Source organism: Plectropomus leopardus, chromosome 19 (genome assembly GCF_026936395.1).
Source record: "Plectropomus leopardus strain MGB_pleo_1.0 chromosome 19, ASM2693639v1, whole genome shotgun sequence".
In the NCBI taxonomy this organism is placed as follows: domain Eukaryota; kingdom Metazoa; phylum Chordata; class Actinopteri; order Perciformes; family Serranidae; genus Plectropomus; species Plectropomus leopardus.
The window spans coordinates 15626016-15645776 of record NC_142194.1 but is presented as its reverse complement, the minus strand read 5'-3'; the positions used below and the strand labels follow the sequence as shown (position 1 = coordinate 15645776).

At 39.3% G+C, this 19761-nt stretch overlaps 1 protein-coding gene across 3 annotated transcripts; it reads right to left on the bottom strand.

The window, feature by feature from the left end:
* Nucleotides 1-8995: 8995 nt before the first annotated feature.
* znf281b (zinc finger protein 281b) lies at nucleotides 8996-17492 on the bottom strand. 3 transcript variants are annotated; one of them, XM_088070308.1, is made up of 7 exons: nucleotides 17229-17492; nucleotides 14317-14841; nucleotides 13645-13758; nucleotides 13349-13471; nucleotides 11795-11888; nucleotides 11552-11670; nucleotides 8996-11222 (listed from the first exon to the last, which is right to left on the bottom strand). In XM_088070308.1, exons 2-7 carry the CDS (start codon nucleotides 14767-14769, stop codon nucleotides 9612-9614), a joined length of 2514 nt encoding a protein of 837 aa, XP_087926434.1. In that variant the 5' UTR covers nucleotides 14770-14841; nucleotides 17229-17492; the 3' UTR covers nucleotides 8996-9611. The 3 variants fall into 3 exon arrangements, with proteins under 3 accessions (XP_087926434.1, XP_042364384.1, XP_087926435.1); XM_042508450.2 differs by having other exon boundaries at nucleotides 11795-11878; nucleotides 13348-13471; nucleotides 17229-17489; XM_088070309.1 differs by lacking the exon at nucleotides 17229-17492 and adding an exon at nucleotides 16935-17060.
* Nucleotides 17493-19761: the final 2269 nt, after the last annotated feature.

Below are 19761 nucleotides of genomic sequence, written 5' to 3'. Positions count from 1 at the left end.
AAACTTTTTATATTAGTTATTTTTTAGCCTGAGTTCTTTAGCAGACACGTTTGTAATTGTTTGCGCTTACTGGCTAACCTCTTGAATTCTTCCTGACGGTCTCCTGGTTTCTCTTTTTTTTAATGACCAATACAGACTACCACCCCCTGCTATTATGGAGCGTTGCTTCCTCCAACACAGGTGCAAAATGTACATGCTAGTTGGCCACTGGTTGTAGTCTTTGCGATCCTTTGTCACCACAAGCTCTTTAATTTCTTTTTTTAAAAGACGATTTTTTTTTGGATATTTTCTTGAGTGACAGGATAGCTATAGATAGACAAGACAGAGGTCCGCAGGCTGGAATTGAACCTGGGCCTCTGTAAAGGCCTCAGCATATGGGGTGCACACTCTACGCTAGAGATCGCCCCCACAAGCTCTTGATGTCGGTTTCTTGTGTCTGGGCCTTTAGGACAGTTTACATTTCATAGTTTTTATTACATTAATTGTCAGTTAATGGGTGGGTTTTCGACAGTAGGTCTGAAACCACAGCTGAAGAGAAACAGAAAAGGAAGTGACAACCTCTGCCAGTAAGGACCCAGAGATAGGAATAAATGAATAGGTAACTCATGTTAAATGAATTTGCAATGTGTCTGGTACTCTGGGTCAACCCACATCACCGGCAAACATCAACTCAAGTACAGCTGACATAGACCTGGAAATATACCAGTTCCTTAAATAAGGGGGAAGTTTTACAGCAGAAGAGAGTTTACTGAAAGAGATTATGATCATTGTGCAATATTGAGTGTGCCACATAGATGTTTCCTGGCTGAGCTCATCTCCATAGTTCAAAAGACATAAAATAGAACTAGAGGGCTTGTAAGACAAAAACTGACAGTATAATGACAAAAAAATATGTTTACTTCCTTTAAAGGAACACTATGTATGATTTAGGGGGATTCAGTGGCATCTAGCAAAGGAATGCAGATTAAAACTGCCGGGTGTGAATTCCTTCAGTGTTTATTGTTCACCTCTTCCACCCCAAAACATATGGGATGGGTGATGGAAACCGGTGAAAAACTGAATAAAGCAGTTTCACGTTGGAGCACCTGCTGATGTGTGCTTTCTCTGGTAACTTAATGGATGCTTAAGTTATGTCTGATCCAGAGGTTCAGGAGGTTTTTACTGTAAGCTGAATTGTCTACAGAGTTCTCTTCCTCTCCAAAACAGAGAGACCTGGTGATAAAAAAAAATGGTAAAACACCAAATAAAGCTGTTTCCTGTTACAAATCATTTTTTCTTCAATGCTGTTTGGCATGTCAGAAACAGGCTGCTAGACTAGCACGTGACAATATGTGCTCATCTTTTCTCTCTCTCTCCAGCTGTTCGGGGAGAAATTTATTGGGAGCCTAATTAACCACAGAAGTCTCTTCACCTCAAAAACAAACGCACCGTGTTACTTAAACTGGTAAAAACACTGAATAAAGCAATTTTCATTTAAAAAACAAAGTGTTTTTCCAACACTCTCGTTGTGGAGGGGCTGCGAACCACAGTGGCAGATGTGAAAATGAAGGTGGCCCTATCTAGAGCCTGTGTTTGGTTTGTCTGTTCTGGACTATGGTTTAAACATGCAATATGGCAATTTCCAAAGATGAGGACTCACCCTTACATACTTAGGAAAACACACTTATTATATTATATTCAATTTCTGCAAGTATATGCCTCTAAATCCCACATGCTGGACCGTTAATATTCATGCAGCACTGCTGGTTGTCATTAATGATAACAGTCAGCTCCTTTACAGTAAATAGCAATTGTTTGCACATATCAGCTTCAGATTTTATAAGTTACTTATACGGGCTGTAATGACAAGGAGAGGCAAAGATTACATTCTTTGCCAGTCATTTTATGAATTTATGGCAGCTCCACAAGTCAACATTCAAACCTTCAACAACTTCTACAAACATGATTTCTTCCCATATCGAATTTAAACATGACACTGTTCACACAACACCAAAGAAAAAGCTACATCCAAGTCAAATGCAATCACTAACCAGGTATGAAAATATTGCTTCAGAAAATGATTCAACCCACTAACGACTCTTATCGGAAACTGAGTGGGAAATAAAACGAGGTGGAACTAAGGACAATGTGACCTTTGATTCAAAGACGTCATAAGATGTGAGATAACATGATCTTGGAGTTAAGCAGTTGAATAAGGTTGACGATACCTTCACAAGAAAGTTGGAACATAGAGAAAATCACAGTGCATTTTAAACCACCATCAACTTAGCAACGTAAGTCTCAAGCAATGTCTTAAAATGTTTCAAAGTTCAATGAGACTTGAGCTATCATCCCATTAGCACCAATAAAAACATATTATCTCCATGTTGACTTTGATCGCAGTTGCACATTTGAATTAACACATGACCAAACTCTGACACCACTTCACGTCATCATAGGCGTCAGTGGAAAAAATGGCTAAAATGGCCTGAAGATAAAGGCAGGTGTGTTTTAACAATAGGCGGAGTCAGTAACTGGTTTCCATGGTTTTTTGATAATTAAGCCCAAAACAACATATGGGTTTATAGATGAGTAGAAAAAAAGTCTGTTTAATTAATACATTTTTTTACATAAATTAAAAATATCAATACTAATAATAGTAATAACACTAACATTATCTCTCTGTTCAAGTTTCCATAAGCAATTTACTGGCATTACTTAGCTTGAAAAACATTCTTTACCAAAGTCTCTTAAAACATTAAACATTAAACTACATTTAAGTTAAATAGATTTTTGGAGTTGTTTAAAATCACAAAAAAAATAATTTGTGATAAATTGAGAAACTATTTATCTATTACCAGTCTAATCAATTTAATCTCTGAGTCAAACTCTTGTAATACATTACAAATACACTATGTATGTAATTTAATGTAACAACTCTAGGGCTGTAAAACAATGTTTTTTTTTAAAAATTGTGACAGAATCTTTATAGGTAATCTTGATTAATTGCACTTTTTAATCACGTTTTCAATTCCATGATTTTGCATATCAATGTCAGACCATTTAATTATGATTTCAGCTAGCTGGCAGACATGAAAAGAGAGCGCGAACACGAGGAGAAAATAATCAAACAAACGTGATGATAAACAAAATGTCACGCAGATGCATATAAGAGGTTGATGTTAACAGCTACAGAAAATATATTTTCCATTATATTAACTGCAATTTTTATTACTGTAACAATTTCATCACACTACAACAAAATTTTAATACCTTTCCAAAACTTTCAAAGTTTTTTTGTAACAATTCCATTACTTTTCCAGGCCTCGAAAATGTAATTGTGAAATTTTGACCGTTGGAACCTGGTATAAAAAGTTTCTGCCAATAGATGCCCCTAAATGCTTCACACTTGAACGTTAAGCCCACATATATCACAAATCCCATTGATTTGCTGAAAAAAAAGGATTTCACTCTTCTCAACAACCCTTTAAGAAATATTTAAGTTAATTTATCGAAAAGCATATATACAATTTTTGAGATTCCCCTTTTTAAATCACGTTTTACAGGATGTGATCACCTCAATAATTTGATTCAGAGCAGATAAATGCCTCATTCCTACAAAGTAAGACATCTACAGTATCATTTCCCAGCTACATTTTCACCTGTGAGTTTTTATGAACATGTCAACAGAGGTGCGATCACAGAGCAATAACTGCCTCTGAGGCCTCTTTCTAGCTGTAAGTCCAAAGTCACTTACAGTTATGGCCATCCTTAACCCCACCCAGCCTGCTGTTCCTGGTAATGACGTGGTTAGAAACAGAACATGATGTTCATGAGGGTGAGTGAGGGACACTGCCACCAGCTTAGCAAAAAGTGACTCTGCCATTCCCCTGAAGACTCTTAACCTACTTATTCAAATCAATATAGACTCTAATTCACTCTCAGTAACTCATAGAAACTCGGTTTTGTTTTTGTTTTTAACTTTATATTTTATTGTTATTATTTCTGTTTTGTCATACATATTTGTATATACCTTGATTGGACAGTCAACGGTAAAGTTTGGGGTATATAGGTGGTGTACAGATTCATTTTGGGAAGTAATATCACCATTAAAGATGTACTTAGTAAGATAAGATAAGATAAGATAAGATAATCCTTTATTAGTCCCACAGTGGGGAAATTTCCAACATTGCAGCAGCAAAGGGATAGCAAAATAGCAAGATAGTAGGGCTAAATATTGACATGAAAGAGTATAAAAAGTATAAGTATGTGAACCTTATGGTGAAAATCTCCTCTATGTTGTATGTTCTATGTAATGTCTTTATGTTGAATAAATAGAAAGTTTAAAAAAATGACTAATTAATAACAATTCTCAAAGCTATTGACTCCAAGGCAGGAAGCCACTGATTTGCAGAAGCGGTAATAGTGCTGACTGGTGCTTTATAACCAACTACCACCAGACAAGAACATCAATGAACTATAGTTAAGAATTAATTTCAGAAACAGTAGCACTTGGTTACATTTAAGGAAAGATAATGATTATTAATAATAATAATAATCATCATCATAATATTATGATTAAGGGCTGTTTCTACAAACAACATGGCTAACTTGCTTCAAGAGAGCACTGTTTGCTCCTTCTAATTTAAGGCTGCTGAAAAGTGAGTCAAACCATAAAAATGGTTTGAAACTGCTCATCTATTCCATACAAAAGAAAAAGAGCCAAATGGCCAACAGTGCAACACTTTCTTCAGTATCTAATCACCTGGAAACAGGTTTCCTCTGACATCAAGGTCAACAGTGCGAAGTCAGTGTGAAAACATAAGAATCTTGTTGAGTTAACATTCAGCCCCTATTAAGGAGGCCACTTGTATAACCTGGCAAACATATCAAGCAACCTTGTGTCATAAAAGCAATGTAACTGTGGATTTTTGAGTTTGACTTTATGTCTGTCTAGAGCTCCATCTTCTGGCAGCCTCATGTCCATGCCTACATCATTATTCAGACATCATGATTACAGTATGTAAACTGGATTCACTGAAAGCTGGAGCAAGGTGCTTCCACTGTAAGATCCATTGGCTTTTGTGTCTATTGAAAAACAACTGCATACTGCATAAAGAGAGAAAAAAAACAACTCATTTTGTAACTGTATTTACGTATCCTGACAAGACAAGGTCAGAAGATGCAAGTAAAGCAGGGATTGCCCCTGATTTCAGGGATTTTAACAAGTAGTTAGAGTTGATTCATGTTGTCAATAACATCAATTTATGGATACATATCATCTCTGAAACAGTTTCAATACTCATTTTCAGCAGCATAGATACACAGGTAACAGCTTTCTTGCTCTTGTTTATTACTGATGTTTACTATGGTTATGATGCATTCTCTGCTACTAACCTTAAAAAAAAGTCTTGTTTATTTACTTTATTTACCTTGTATGCCCTTTATGTCAAAGTTTTTCTGTGGTATCAAAAATGATATTAAATATCAATATCTTTCAAGGTAAGGTACTGAAGTTGGAAATTCCAGTATCGAAAAAAAAAAACCCTAAACACTAAAACTTAATTACTAATCTTTACATATTAACAAAAAACGTATTTCAGCAGTTTAATTTTGTTTAACTTTTCTTTTTGCTCTTTTTTTTAACATAATTATCTTGTAACTTTTTAGTTATTCCTTCTAATTTTGGCACATTTCTTATTAAATTTCTCACTTCCTTGCCCACTTGCCCAGGTTTCAATGTGTTAATGATGACTTACCTGAGTCACCAGTGACCTCTGGGTTTTGTTAAAATGTTGATGGGCGACCTGTCCTTCCTGACTGCTTCATGAACAACAGAAACCCTCCGTGGAGCTCTGACATGTCACCTGAAACTCAGCGCCGGCAGGTTTGGTCTCACTTCCGTTAGCGACATTTTCTGATGTTTTCTGGGAACCACAGGCGACAGGAGACCACCAGTTTGAACACATCACTTGTAAACACAAAACCTCTTCTGCCACTACGACAGTGTTTCGTGTTGCCGTCTGTATTTTAGTAAAGTAATGGCGCTCAGAGAGTTTAAGCTAACGTTAGCTGGATTTGAGTAGCTAGTAGGCCACTAGTTTAGCCTAAAAACTACGTACGCGCGTGCGAAAGGACGCGCAGAAGTAAGGAAACAACGAAGATATTTTTTGGTTAAATGTTTTGATACGGTTGTATAACACAAAAAAACTCTTTAAAATGCAAAAAAAAGATAGCTGTGTTACCTTGGACACCGGCCTCTGGTTGTGTTTCTTGCAGTTTAACTTTTCCTTTAGGACTGCACGTGACCTCGCACGTTAGGTCCTGTGTCATCTCCTGCAGAGAAAATGTTTCAAAGTTATTCTGTGTTGTTTTGTATTATTTATAATTTGCGTAAAAATAATTATTTTCTGTCAAGTTGTGAGTAATTCATTGAAATTATATTCAATGAAGTGTGCCCAAAAATTTAAACTTTTTTGGGGGTAACTTCAGATCTAAAACGATCAGAAGTGGAGTACTCAGACATATCACTAAAGTAAAAGTACTAATACAATAGTGCCAAAATATGTTACAAGTAAAACTACAAAAGTGTTGGAGTAGCTATTAAATTGTATTATTGATGCATTGTGTCCATCACTAATGTTGTAGCTGGTAAAGTTGAAGCTTTGAATAACTTTATAGACTGCTGTGTAGATTAAATTGACATTGACAACATGACATCATGATTTATCTGTTAATTTATATTTTTTGTTAATTATCTGCATTTGTAAAGAAACTTATATCAAATAAATGTAGTGGAGTAAAGAGGGCAATATCTACCTCTGAAATGTGGTAGAGTATTAGTATTAAGTAGCAGAAAATGGAAACACTAGAGTACAAAACTGTATTCTTGTAAATAACTTAACAATTTAGTTACTTTCCACCACTGAATATAATTAAGTAACAGGTATTTATACACAATATCTGGTGGTATCATAATGAGTATTGGACAACAAGTCTTATGAGAGACAAAAATCCCACAGCGTGTACTTTTTTTGTAACAAAAAGTTTTTATTGGCTTCTCTAATCCGTTTATCATCTCAATAACAGGTACAGCCTGGGAAATCATATCACAAGGGGTCTAGAACAAATAAGACAAAGGAATGGGGAGGCTTCTGCTACAAAATTTGGTATTGAGGTGACAGTCAGAAAAAAAGCCATACAAAAATGTCTTTATCATGCATACTGGAGAGAAAAACTCAAAAAAAAAATTGAGAACACACATTTTTAGTGTTTTTGTACATTTTTGTAAACAATATCCTTCTAGAGATCATATCAAAACACATTATGGCAAGTAACAAAAATAAGGGATATAACATGAGAAAAATGAATGTTCTATGAGGCATCTAGAATGCAACACTGCTTGGCGTGGATGTTTTTACAGAAAAAAAAAGAAATACATTTTGCATTTTGACGAGTCATTTGCTCTATAATTGTAAACACAGGCAGTGTTAAATGATTATACAACATGTCGAACCTATACTACAAATATTTCCACTACATACATGAAACGCGTGTCCCTGCTTTCTTACGCTTTAGTGATATGAGGTATATTTAGGTCAATCTTATTGTCTCTTTTTTTTTTCTCCATCTCTCACCCACTCTTTTTCTCTCCTTTAAAAGCATAGTGTGTGTTTGGAGTGCGGTGGCTGGTCAGTCAGTCTTTGTTCCCTGTGATCTGAGCAGCTTCAAAGTCTCTTGGCTGTGGAGCTCACAGACATAGGAAAAGGAAAGAGGGGGGGTCGGCTCACAGGAAATCAACTAAATTAAATATCAACCCTGGCTGCCGGGATAGAATGGCTTTAGCCACGGAAGACAAAGAAGGCCATTGTTTATTCTTGTGAGTGCAGGGCTGCATTTTGGGTAGGGGAGGTGGGTAAAACATAACTTTTGTGTTTCTTAACTGTATTATTGAAGCAGTTTCTTGCAATTACTACAACAGTGGGGTTAAAAAAACCATTAAAAAGTAGGGGGATGGGTGTTGGGGTACAGGTCCGGTGATTACTTGCCAAAAATATCTGTTACTGAGTTCTGGTGTGGCTATTGGAGAATAAATAAAAGGGTTTGGGTATGCAACCAACACACCCATGGGTTCAAAGATAAAAGGGTTCCAGCATGTCAGCCCGTCTCTCAAAACACTTAAATACAAAGAGGTACTCTCAAAATATCGTATAACAAAATTATGGCAAATCATATTTTACAACATCACCCGACAAACCGTAAGAAAAAAATACCCCCTCCCTCTCTCTTCTACCCTTGAGAAAAAGCAACAAAATACATTTAGATGCCCATGGTCATGCCTGGTCAACCCCTATCAAACCCCATGAAACAATAATCCAGCCCTCCCTTTCACCTCTCCCACTCTTCCCACCCTTCCACCCACAATCCCTCCTGCCCTCCCACCCTCCCTCCCAACCCCTGTTCACAGTTTTCTCCTCTTAAAATAATATTAATAATCATTAGCATAATAATCACGTATCACATATGAAAATTGAATGGGTTGTTGTTGCTTCCAATGATGATTTGTTTAAAAAAAGTGCTTGTTTGATTCCATTGACACAAAAAGGAACAGCAAGGAATGGAGTAGAAAAGTGGTGACTTTTTTTCCCTTAAAAAAAAAAAAAAAAAAAAGAAATCACTTCAGCATCGGCATGACGAAAACATCAAGGATTGATGTTCATCAGAGACAACCGGAACAGCTATGGACTGAATTCTGTCTAATCTTGTGTCTTTTCTACTGGCCACTGGTGGGCACAACCAGAGGAGTGCATGTTTAGACAGACTTCATCGACTGACGCTTAACGCCGGCGGTTTAAGTTCCGACATCATCTTCACTTCAGAACATGCTGTGTGCTGAACTCCACTACAATTTATACTACCTCGTGTACACATGTGGCTCTCGAAAGAAATGTGGATGTCTTCACATTGACACAACAGTACCATAATCTCAACAAAGCTACACGCAGTAGAAACCAAACATGATCATGTATTGTAATTTTGTTGTTCTGACGAGTTAAAAAGAAACAACACAAAAACAAAATCAAAGCTTTGTAGTCTCAAAGTACACCTGTAAAAACTGTGCTAATTGCATCTCATAATACAAAGTCTTATTACACAATTTTGCCTATTTTCCTGAGTTAATACGTTTCTTGTAACAGACAATATATACTTTTTTGCCATTTGAATTCTGGGCCTTTCCCTGCCACAACTGTTATTATTGAAATTATCAACACTTTTTCATTATTACTTTACAATGGTGTGATGATTGGTAAAACACATGGGTTCAGAAAAAAAAAAATCAAGCAAGTTCATAGCTACCCTCTAAATGTTTTAAATTACATTTAAATCTACGGTACGTTCATATCAAAATCACTACTCATAAACAAAAAGCGACTAAATACATAATAAAAATGAGAATATTTAAAAAATTGCATTTGAGGCCATGAAAGACCCTCCCTGGTCATTTTTGTATTAACATTTAATGGCAGTGTTTAAAAAACAAAACTTTGCTACAAGAACAAAATTAGGATGGGTACAGGGACCGTATGGACAGTAACAGAACAGCCCCCTCCTGGATTCACCTCGTTTGACCCTTATCTGAAACTTTGGCTTGTCTGGGTTTTTGATCCTGTACTTACTGGCTCACTGACGTCAGCTAACAAACTGGTATACCCTGAGAATTCTGACACTGGAGTCCGTATTCGGTGGTCGACCTCTGCGCCAGGATCGCTGCCATAGCTCAGAGGGGTCCGCCGCCCTGACTTGAACTGGGAGCCAAAGGCCTGGGCGAAGTTCTCGATCTGGTACGTGGTTTCTTTAGGGGGGTTCAGTGGGGACAGGTCTGGGTAGCTGGAGCCGTTGGTGGGTGCGGCGCTCCCTCCAGCCTTGGGCTGCTGCCCCTTGGAGCCCTCTGTCGAGGCAGTCAGGTCCTGGGGAGGTAGGTTGAAGGCGCCGGGGGAGTGCTGCTTCTCCAACTGCTCCGTCAGCTCCTGAGATGGAGTCAGCTGCTGGTGGCTGGTAGGTTCCAAGCTGAGGTGGTAACCCGCCTGGGAGGGGGAGCCGACGAGCATGCCATAGTGGGACTTGGAGGACGACGACGAGGAGTTTGATGAGGGGGCGACGATGGGCAGTGGGGAGGAGACAGCAGGCGGGTAGCCACAATCCAGCGGGGATGTGGTGTACACGTGTTTGTCTGAAAACAAGGGCCCCGTGGGGCTGGAGCTGCTGGACAGGAGAGGGAACGGCCCCGTTGGACCAAGGCTGGGGAACGGTCCACTATGGCTTGTGCGCTCCAGTGCCTGCAGGAGGAACTTGGAGTACTCGCTCATCACTGCTGTCTTGTCACCACCGTTGGTAGAATCATCCTCCAGCTCTGGGGTAACAGGGGCCGCCGGCTGGAGGTCTACGTGGTGCGGGTGGTCTGACAGGTCAAAAGTCACGTCATGGTGGTGTGTCCCTTCTGGCTTATGGCTATAATGGTCCAGCAGGCTTTGCAGAACCTCGTCTGGAATGCCCGACTTGTCGTGCTTGAGGTCCAAAGGCGAGGAGTCCAGCATGGCCAGCGTGGGCTCGGGCCCCAGGGAGCCCTGGATGACACTACTGCCCTGGGGCGCCATGTGCAGTGAGCCGGCTCCATAGTCATTGTTAACTGCATGGAGGTAGCGCCGCTTTTTCACAAACTGCATTGCATCGTCGTAGTTGCTGCTGGTGGTAGGCCCCTGCTTGTTGGCTCCCTGGAGCAGACCCATGTTATCGAGGCCGGAGCCCTCCACATGATCCATGTGGCCGGGCTTCTGGCCCAACCGTTTCTCAGCACTGTCTTCGAGAGAGAGGAGGCCCTTGTCCAGGCCCTTGCGGGCAGACTTTTTAAAGACCAATTTGGGAGTACGTCCCTGCATGGCGGGGCCAGAGCCTGAGGGGTGCTCCATGCTGAAGTCCTGCAAGCCCAGTTCCCGGGCCATTCCCCCTGAGGACGAGGCTGCTGATGCCGAGGCGTTCTTCTTCCTCTTGCGCTCGCCGCCCTCACCGTTTTTGGACTTGGCCCTCTTGCGTCCGGAGGTGGTAGAGTTTCCCTGAGTGAGTGAATAGCTGCCCTGGCCTAGCTCCGCTTCGCTGAGCTCCAGCATGCTTGGATCCAGGCCTTTCTTTATGGCTTCTCCACAAGTCCGTTTGTGCTTCAGTAACCGGTCTGTTCTTGAGAAAAACTAAAAGTGGAGAGAAGAGAAAGAGAGGGAAATATAAGCTTAATTTCCACCAGATGATCTAAAGCAGCTCAACAAACCTATCCATTTTTATCTTTATTTTGTCAATAACGGAGAAGATACTGCAGAGGCACCACTGAATTTCATGACAGCATTACGTTCCTTGACCTCCTCTGACACATGTAATCCTATTAAGACAGGGATTTAAGTGTGGATAGTACAAAAACACAAAATTGCCCACACACTAATGATAAAAATGCAACACTTAACACATAATAAAAAAAGACAAAACAGTGGCAGGCTACTTAGCAAACAGACTACATATAACCTACTTGTTGGCAGGTATCGCAGCGATATGGCTTCTCGCCACTGTGTGTTCTCTTGTGTCGCTCCATATGGTACTTCTGGATAAAGCGCATGTTACACTGGTCACAGCTAAAAGGCTTCTCTCCTGCAAAATACAGATGAAAAAATTAGGCCCTGTGTCAAACCACAAACATGAATTTAAACCGATAGTGCTGAAAAGTGAAGGCAGTCATTCCAAAACACTTTTATCTCCAAGTGCAGAAACTCACCGCTGTGGATCTTCTCGTGCCGCTGGAGTAGATACTTCTGGATGAAGCTCATGTTACACTGACTGCACCGGAAAGGCCTCTCACCTGTGCGATCAAGAGTACAACCATCCGCTCACCACATTAATTAACTCCCAGCCTCTCGCATAGCTGGGTTTACTATAAGCTTTGGCATTTTATCAAATTCGGTGCTTGGATACACCATCAAAATGAGATAGATAACAATAACAATAACAATATTTTGACATATGCTGAAGAAACTGTGCACTATATATTTAGAATAGTAAAAAGGCCCTTTAAAGAAAATCATATCAAAATCATATATACTGTAACACCTCATTTCCCACGTTCAAATTATTTCTATACCAGTGATACTCAAATTAGGCCCACAGGCCAAATCTGGCCCCTGATAGGGTGCCGGGTGGTCCCCCAACTATTTTCTAATTCACAATAAAAATAAAGTAATTGATAACAGGAATCTTTTTTGTTCCTTTAGTATACACAAGGTGCCAGTGTGCATAAAACAGCATCACAATAGAGATCTTTTTTTTACCCCACCAAAAAAACTGCCAGTGGAAGATCCCCCACACACCCTGACACAGGTACTAGCTTAGCCCCTAATGTCCAAAAATCTAAGAAATGTCCTTAAATCTGACAAATGTCCTAAAAACCTAGAAATGTCTAAAAATCGTAGATATGTCAAAAAAATCCTAGAAACATCCTATTATCATAGAAATGTCCTGATATCCTAAAAACCTCCTAAAATCTGTGACATGTCCTAAAATCCTAGTAATGTCCTAAAACATGTATGGGTCTGCTGCAACTGGCCCCTCCTCTCCTTTCATTTTGCAAAATTGGCCCCCGAGCAAAGCAAGTTAAGTATACCTGATCTTTACTGCAAGGGCCATTTGCCCGATAAAGTTACACTTTAAAGAAATAGGGGCAAAAAAGGCAAATAATTAAAAAACTGAGGTTGGAAAAATGCATTTTCCATTAAATCATTTATGAGTTCAAGTTTCAAAGAGCCAAGTGAGGAATTCCCAGCAAAGGGAATGACTAAGACATCCAGAAATACATGACTAACCATTGAGTCACCCCTGGTTTTAAGTGAGGCCCCAAGCACTCACAGTGAAGGGGAGATTCATAAGAGTGGAGCAGAGCGAAGAGTGTAATTTAAAGTCGGACATTGATTTTGCTCTGAGAGTGCTGTGTTCATTAATAGTGAATTGTGTTTTGTGTAACCTTAAACACATTGCATTACACCTGACTGCAAATGGATCCGGGTTGTATTTAATCAAAGCTACAACGGGGACAATCATCCTCTCATTACAATTTGAAGCTACATTACAGTCTGAAAGAAACTTCTCTTATTTAGCAGAGAAAATAAACACCACCTTCTATAGTTGTATCTGCTTTTGACTTAACATGTCCTGTGTGCATCGTGTGTGTGGATTTAACTGGTTATAACATATTTTAACTTAGACATATATTTTCGGAAGAGTACTGACAATCTGGGGCAAAAAGTAAAGAACTGACAAGCAGCGAAAATCTCTCACCTGTGTGTATGAGCACGTGTCTGCGCAAGTGGTAGGAGCTGCGGAAGGCAGCATTACAGTGCTCACAGATATGTGGTTTTGAGTTTGGGGACAGGCAGGCTCCATCTGCATCCAACATCATGGCCTACAAAGACAAAACCATGAGGACAACTAAGATACTATAGACTTTTCCACATCATGTTAGCACAGCCCATACTACTTTAAGACACTCTTTTCATTTGCAGGTATTTTTTTAGCCAAATGCATATTTTTTTCTGGTATAGTGAGCAAGATGAGGAAAACAGATAAGTGATTAACCTTTGCAGCATCGTTGCGTTTCCTTCGTGCTTTGCCTCCCTGCCCATCCCCATTGCTCCTCCGCCCTCTTCTACCCGAGGACTCTTTTGGCTCTTTACCCGGTCTTCCAGGCATCTGAGGACAAACAACACGGTAAGTTCTATAAATAGCAAACAGTGACAGAAATCACTACAGCAAGATAAAAGTTCAACTACACATCAGCAATGTTACTTTACACAATATTTAGAACAGGGGTACCCAACTGGTGGGTCGTGTTCCAAATAGTGGGGTGAGGTCCATCCTGAGTGGACTGCAAGTGACTCGCAAAAGTGTCAAGTCTGTAAAGTACACACCATATTTTGAAGTACTGAGCTACAGGCTGTGTTAAGAGCCTCACTTATAACGCCAATCTGTGTTTTTGGTGTTTGCTGTTTTTGGTTTTTCTCTGCATGTTAACATGCTGCACCTTTGCATTGTCTTTATGTCAGCTGTCTTGAAACCATAATATGTGTTTTTTTGTTTGCAGTCCTATATATTCATGTATTTAATAAATTTTAGCACTTTATTCGGGCAATATGTTTTATCACAGTGTTGTAAATGTTTACATTTTGTGAAATAAAATTGAATGTGAGGTATTTATCTTATGTTAGGACCTTGAACTAATTACAAAGGAGAAATTTGAATCCTTCTCACCGGTTCACCAAGGGAACGAACGTTGCTGAGGCTGAGGTCATGCAGGAGCATGTTCTGGTGATTTTGGTGGTGGTTGCCGAAAGACATGTCCGGCATGTCAGTACCACTCTTCCCCGCGCCCCCTCCAGCACAGTTCACCCCTACTCCTCCGCCCCCGCCATAGAGGGGCATACGGTAATCCAACTCGCTTAGCCGCTCCTGCTTAATGCCCATGCTGTGGAGGAAGCCCCCTGTGTTCACAGCAGCGGCGCCCTGGTGTTCTGGGGGCGAGTCGCGTTCTTTCTTAAGGATCATCTCCTGAGGAAGCTCGCCCATTACGGACTGGGAGGCCAGCCGTGTAAAGCTGGTGACAGGCGGCAGGTGGCTGAACATAAGCATACCTGGTGCAAAATTGGGATCCATGCCACCGTTGCGCAAAAACTCATTGCCTAATTTGTCCTGGATAATACTCATGGTGGTGGTTTTGCTTTGTGCAGGGAAGAAGGAGGGCAATAAATCTAAAGAGGAATGCAGAAGGAGAATATCCTGAAAGAAATAGATGAAAAAAAAAAACATTAGATATTTATGATTTCAGACATGAGAATACAATTTAAAATAATTGCCACGTTTTGTTTTAAGTCTTTATTATAACCCCTCATCTCTAACAAGCCTTGCTGATTACAAATTAAGCCACGCCCACAGAGCCTTCACAGTGTGAACTCTGTGCACAACAATGTTCTCTAAATTTCCTCTGCTGCTCTCACCCATTAATTACTTAATTGGATTTATTAGACATCACGTAATGGAAGCCGTGCGTACAGTTACTGGAAAACCTGAAGCCATACTTTTAAAGATACGTTTTATTTCAAAATGAGATAAAAGTATGAATAAAAATAAACACCTCATTTTGAGCAACTTTGTGAAATACAGCAGCGCATATTTAAACATACCTGTGAAATAAATCAATAGCATAAAGTGAATCATGTATGCGTCAGACGTGTGAACAGAAACATTATCAGTCAGAATTATCATTAAAGGAATTAAAACTGAAGGGTTGGAAGTATTTGTAAAAAGTTTCCCATTTCGAAATAAAATAAAGGTGAGATTTTCAATCCAATCCTCCCACATCATTTTTCTCCAATATTGTAGAAAGATAAATGTATGATATTTGTCAACTGGTATCATGGTTGACCTAAAAAACAGTATACTGCTGCAACTGTAGAGATATTACAGTATCACTCAATGTACTGTACACAATACTAACTAACTAAATGAAATGTATAGATATTCCCTCAAAAGAAATCTCAATCTCAGCTCCAGACTTTTGGCACATCTTACATAACATGCCTAAATATAAATGCTATTACAATCATTATGTTATAAATACTTAAAAGAGACCTAACCAATACAATAAACCAAATTCCATATCAAACCCCAAATTGGAAAATAAATAGGTCAGCCATGGAAGAACCTAGATTTGTCTATAGGAGCTCCAGAGAGACACACATTGAGGATGAATAATATCAGTGATCTATGCTGTGTGAGGGCTTGATGAAATTACTTCAGAGTAAAAATTGTTAAACTCTGCACCCCATCAAAACACAAAGTTTGCTCAATATAAGGTGGGGGGGAATCAGAGGTTGCTCCTGAAATATTCAATCCACATCCCGTATTGTTCTGCTTGCGGCATTTAGCACCACATGGGTCTTGGATCGTGGCCAAAATAAAATCTGTGCAGTGGCTTGATAGCTTTTAGACAGACCTCCCTATTGTTGTCACACTTTGATGCATGCTGGACCACGCCGCTTGCCATCTTTGGCTAATAAGCAAACATGAATGAAAAAGCTGGGGGCATCGGTGGCAATATTGGCGAATTAATCGGTTCACTACACTTGCCTAAAACAAATGATATTTAGGTCAAATACAGCTAGACGTTTCGGTCAAATTGGGCAGGCGCAGGCGGGTGACTAAATTGTATCGAAAGCAGCACGGAAGACTGGGGTGAGAAATGATTGTTTAGTCTGGACCAGCCGACCATTTGGCTTCACTGAATAAAACAGAAAGCGGATGAGCTTTTGTGATGCATAACAGTTAGCCTGCAAGTTAGCATGGCGAGCTAGCCGGTTAGCCACAATGAGACACAATCAACGCACCTTTGCGTCCTCAATCAAAACAAAAGCCGAAGACGCTCTAAAAGCCAAAATCGATAATTCAAATAAAGCCACACCAACACCAACAGTTATATAGTCCCAAATAAGCCGCATATGTACTCGAGAAATGTATCATTTGTTCCGTTATGACCGCAACGTTTAGCCTGTTACATTGTGTTGCTATCACGCTAGCTAACGCCATGGTTAGATGTAATTAACGCTCATATTAGCTATTTTCGGGACGATGTTATCAAGAGAAGCATCCTAAAATCAGATCAATCTGATAAGAAATATATAAAAACAGCGGGTAATGTGAATTTTAAAAGGCAAGCTTGCGTAGGAGTAAGGTCAGTGGCATAAATTGCTCATTCTCCAATTCCCAAGCTTTGATGACGCTCGTGAAATCAAATCTGTCTGGCTGCGAGCGACGCTGGCGCTCTATTTATTGTTAGCTAACTTTAGCAGGAATTACAACCGGATAACGCTTACCAGCACATTCAGCTAGCAAAACATCTCCCTCGGCGACTACGGTGCACTTCAGATCCAGTGACCGAGCTAAATAAAAACTGTGCGCTTTCACGCAGCTGTGTTTATAACAATCAAGCTGCCATGAGCTAGCTAGTTAGCCGCTAGCTGAAAACCCGCATTACGGCCCATGCAACAGAAACAATGATGCTGGCTCTCACTGCATCTCCCCGTCTGCGCCGAGCCACACAATTCCGTAAATCTCGACAAAGCCAACATATTCGCCACCGATAAAAGTCAATTTAGTTTCCCACTCACCTACACATGACCGCAGTTGGTTTCAAACGTGCCTGTATTCTCTCCGTATTCGCCGCTTTGGGGTTTTATTGCCAAAACATTGTTCTCCGGCGGTTGCTGCTTTCGTCCATCTTGTCCTGGCGCGGGGAATTATGGGTGTAGCGGACGGGTCGTGAGAGGAGAGGCGAAGGTTTGAGAGAGGATCACCGGACAGCACACACACATACACACACATACACACACACGCACACACCGCCGAGCTCTGAAGTCATGCAGTGCAATGTAAACAGCGTGCACACGTTAACATGAACACACACTGTAATGAAGACAAACATGGCGACGTGCAACTCTTTGTCTCTGTATGTTATTCAGGACACATGAGAGGATACATTAACATTTCTCCCTGTTATTAAAAATTTCAAATTGTTTAATTAGAGTCAGGCCTATGTGTCACGGCAGTTATTACAACAGTCTATATACTGATGAAAATATTGATAAGAAATTGCTTTTTAATGAACAGTGGTCCTCATTTATAGTTGCCTCTTTTTTGTGTCCCCCCCTTGTTTTTGCTTTTCTTTGTTTGTTTGTAGTTTCTTTTTCTCCTTTGTTTTTAGCTTTAGTTTATATTTTATAATTATTACTGTTTTTGTCAAACTTGTATATCAGTATCAGTGACTGCTTTGGATTACTTCTCAAAACCCATTTTTATTGACTTGCATTTATGTGATGTTGTCTTTTTATTTCCTTCATTTCTTTTCTTTTATCTTTTTAATTTATGTTTTATCTATTTTATTTCCTTTTATTTATGGTTGTATTGCTTTTATGCCATATAAATAAAGTTAGTATATTAAATCATAATCTTTCTTATGCTCTTTTCAGTAGACCATACACGGTAAAGTTTGAGGCATATGCCGAAATAATAGTTACATTGTGGTAAGTAATATTATCATTGAAGATGTACTTAGTAGTGTTGAATATGGACATGAGAGGACAAAAAGTATAAGTATGTAATCTATATTGTGAACATCTCCTCTTTTGTGTGTTCTATGTGTTGAATAAAGAAAAAGTTTACAAAAAAAAAAATGCTATTCCAAGACAGGCAACCGCGCATGCATGCACCCCTGTCCAAAGGAATTATTTGCAAATGAAATCATCATGGGCTGTATTTTTCGAGCTGGCATATTTGGTCTGATTTTTATGGTGACACACACACTTTGATGTGCTTGGCTGTGTTTTACACTTAGTTTTTTCTTATGTCAATGATTTTGTCAAGTCATTACAATATTAACTTTTTACCGTTTATTAATGATTTTTGATTTATGATCTATGGATGCAAGGTGTCCTTGAGTACTTTGAAAGGCGCTGATAAATAAAATGTATAATTTTTTTTTATATAAGAGAAGGAGATGGCCAGGGTGTGACTGTTTTGTGGAAAAACTAATTATATAATGATGTAGATTAAGAAAATGTATGTAACTTGAATGGGTCACATTTGGAAGTTGCCTGATTAACTTAAAGTATCAGTTCATCCTTACACAAAAATACATCAGTGGATAACTAACCAGGCAAAGCAGACAACCACCCCGCAGCTTCCTCTTGGGCCCCAAAATCAGGCCTCAGTGTGAACTGATTTCAGGTAATTAGAATAATTACAAATTTCATTGTGGAATTTGCACCTCTGTAATATATTGAGAGTCCCTGTGTCCTCACATTGTGCACATTCCTAAATAAAAGCTGATAGTATCAATCAGGGCCCAGTCTCTACCCTCTTACATCTTCATTCCTTAAATTGAATAGAAACATTTCTGTTTGTGTGTGATAGACTCACAATAAAGAGAGTTTCCTTTCCTTTTAAATGTTGAGGCACTACTTTTGTTTCTTGATAGAACTGGTTGTTTTTATTGCTTACATAATAATCCTTAAGAGCTTTCCTTTCTCCACTCATGCATTTTCATTTGATATTTAATATCAGAAAATAAGAGAAAATTGAGGACGCTGTTTTTTTGCAGTTCATGTGGCACCCGTCACGTGTTTTTCTGCCAAGAGTCGAGCAAAAACAGTCTTGAAGCAGAACACTTTATCTTTAATTATTAGCTGAATAATCACATGGTTTTCATTATGCATTTCCCATTTATCAGATTGATGACTTACAGTCAGTTCATGGTATGTGCGTCAGAGGAGCTTAAAGCAATAAAAACAAATTATAAAATAACAGTTTAATATGACGGCAGTGTATTACTTTTGAGCTGAATCATCTGATCCCTCCACTGCTCGAACTATGTTAAAGATACTGTATACAGAAGTACACAGACCTGTAATGTGTGGTATATATTATGGTAAATCAAAGCCTATATCTGTATCAAAAAAAACAACAACCCCCCACAAATTTAAAACAGTAGATATCTGAGTAGATATTTCTTTCATTTGAGGCCACTGTTCAAACAAAAATCATCACTTTCATTATTTTCAAAAACATCAGGCAGTAAAAGTGGTTTTCCATTTTTTTTAATTGCCATTTATTCTGTACACACTCCTGATACCGAACAACTCATTT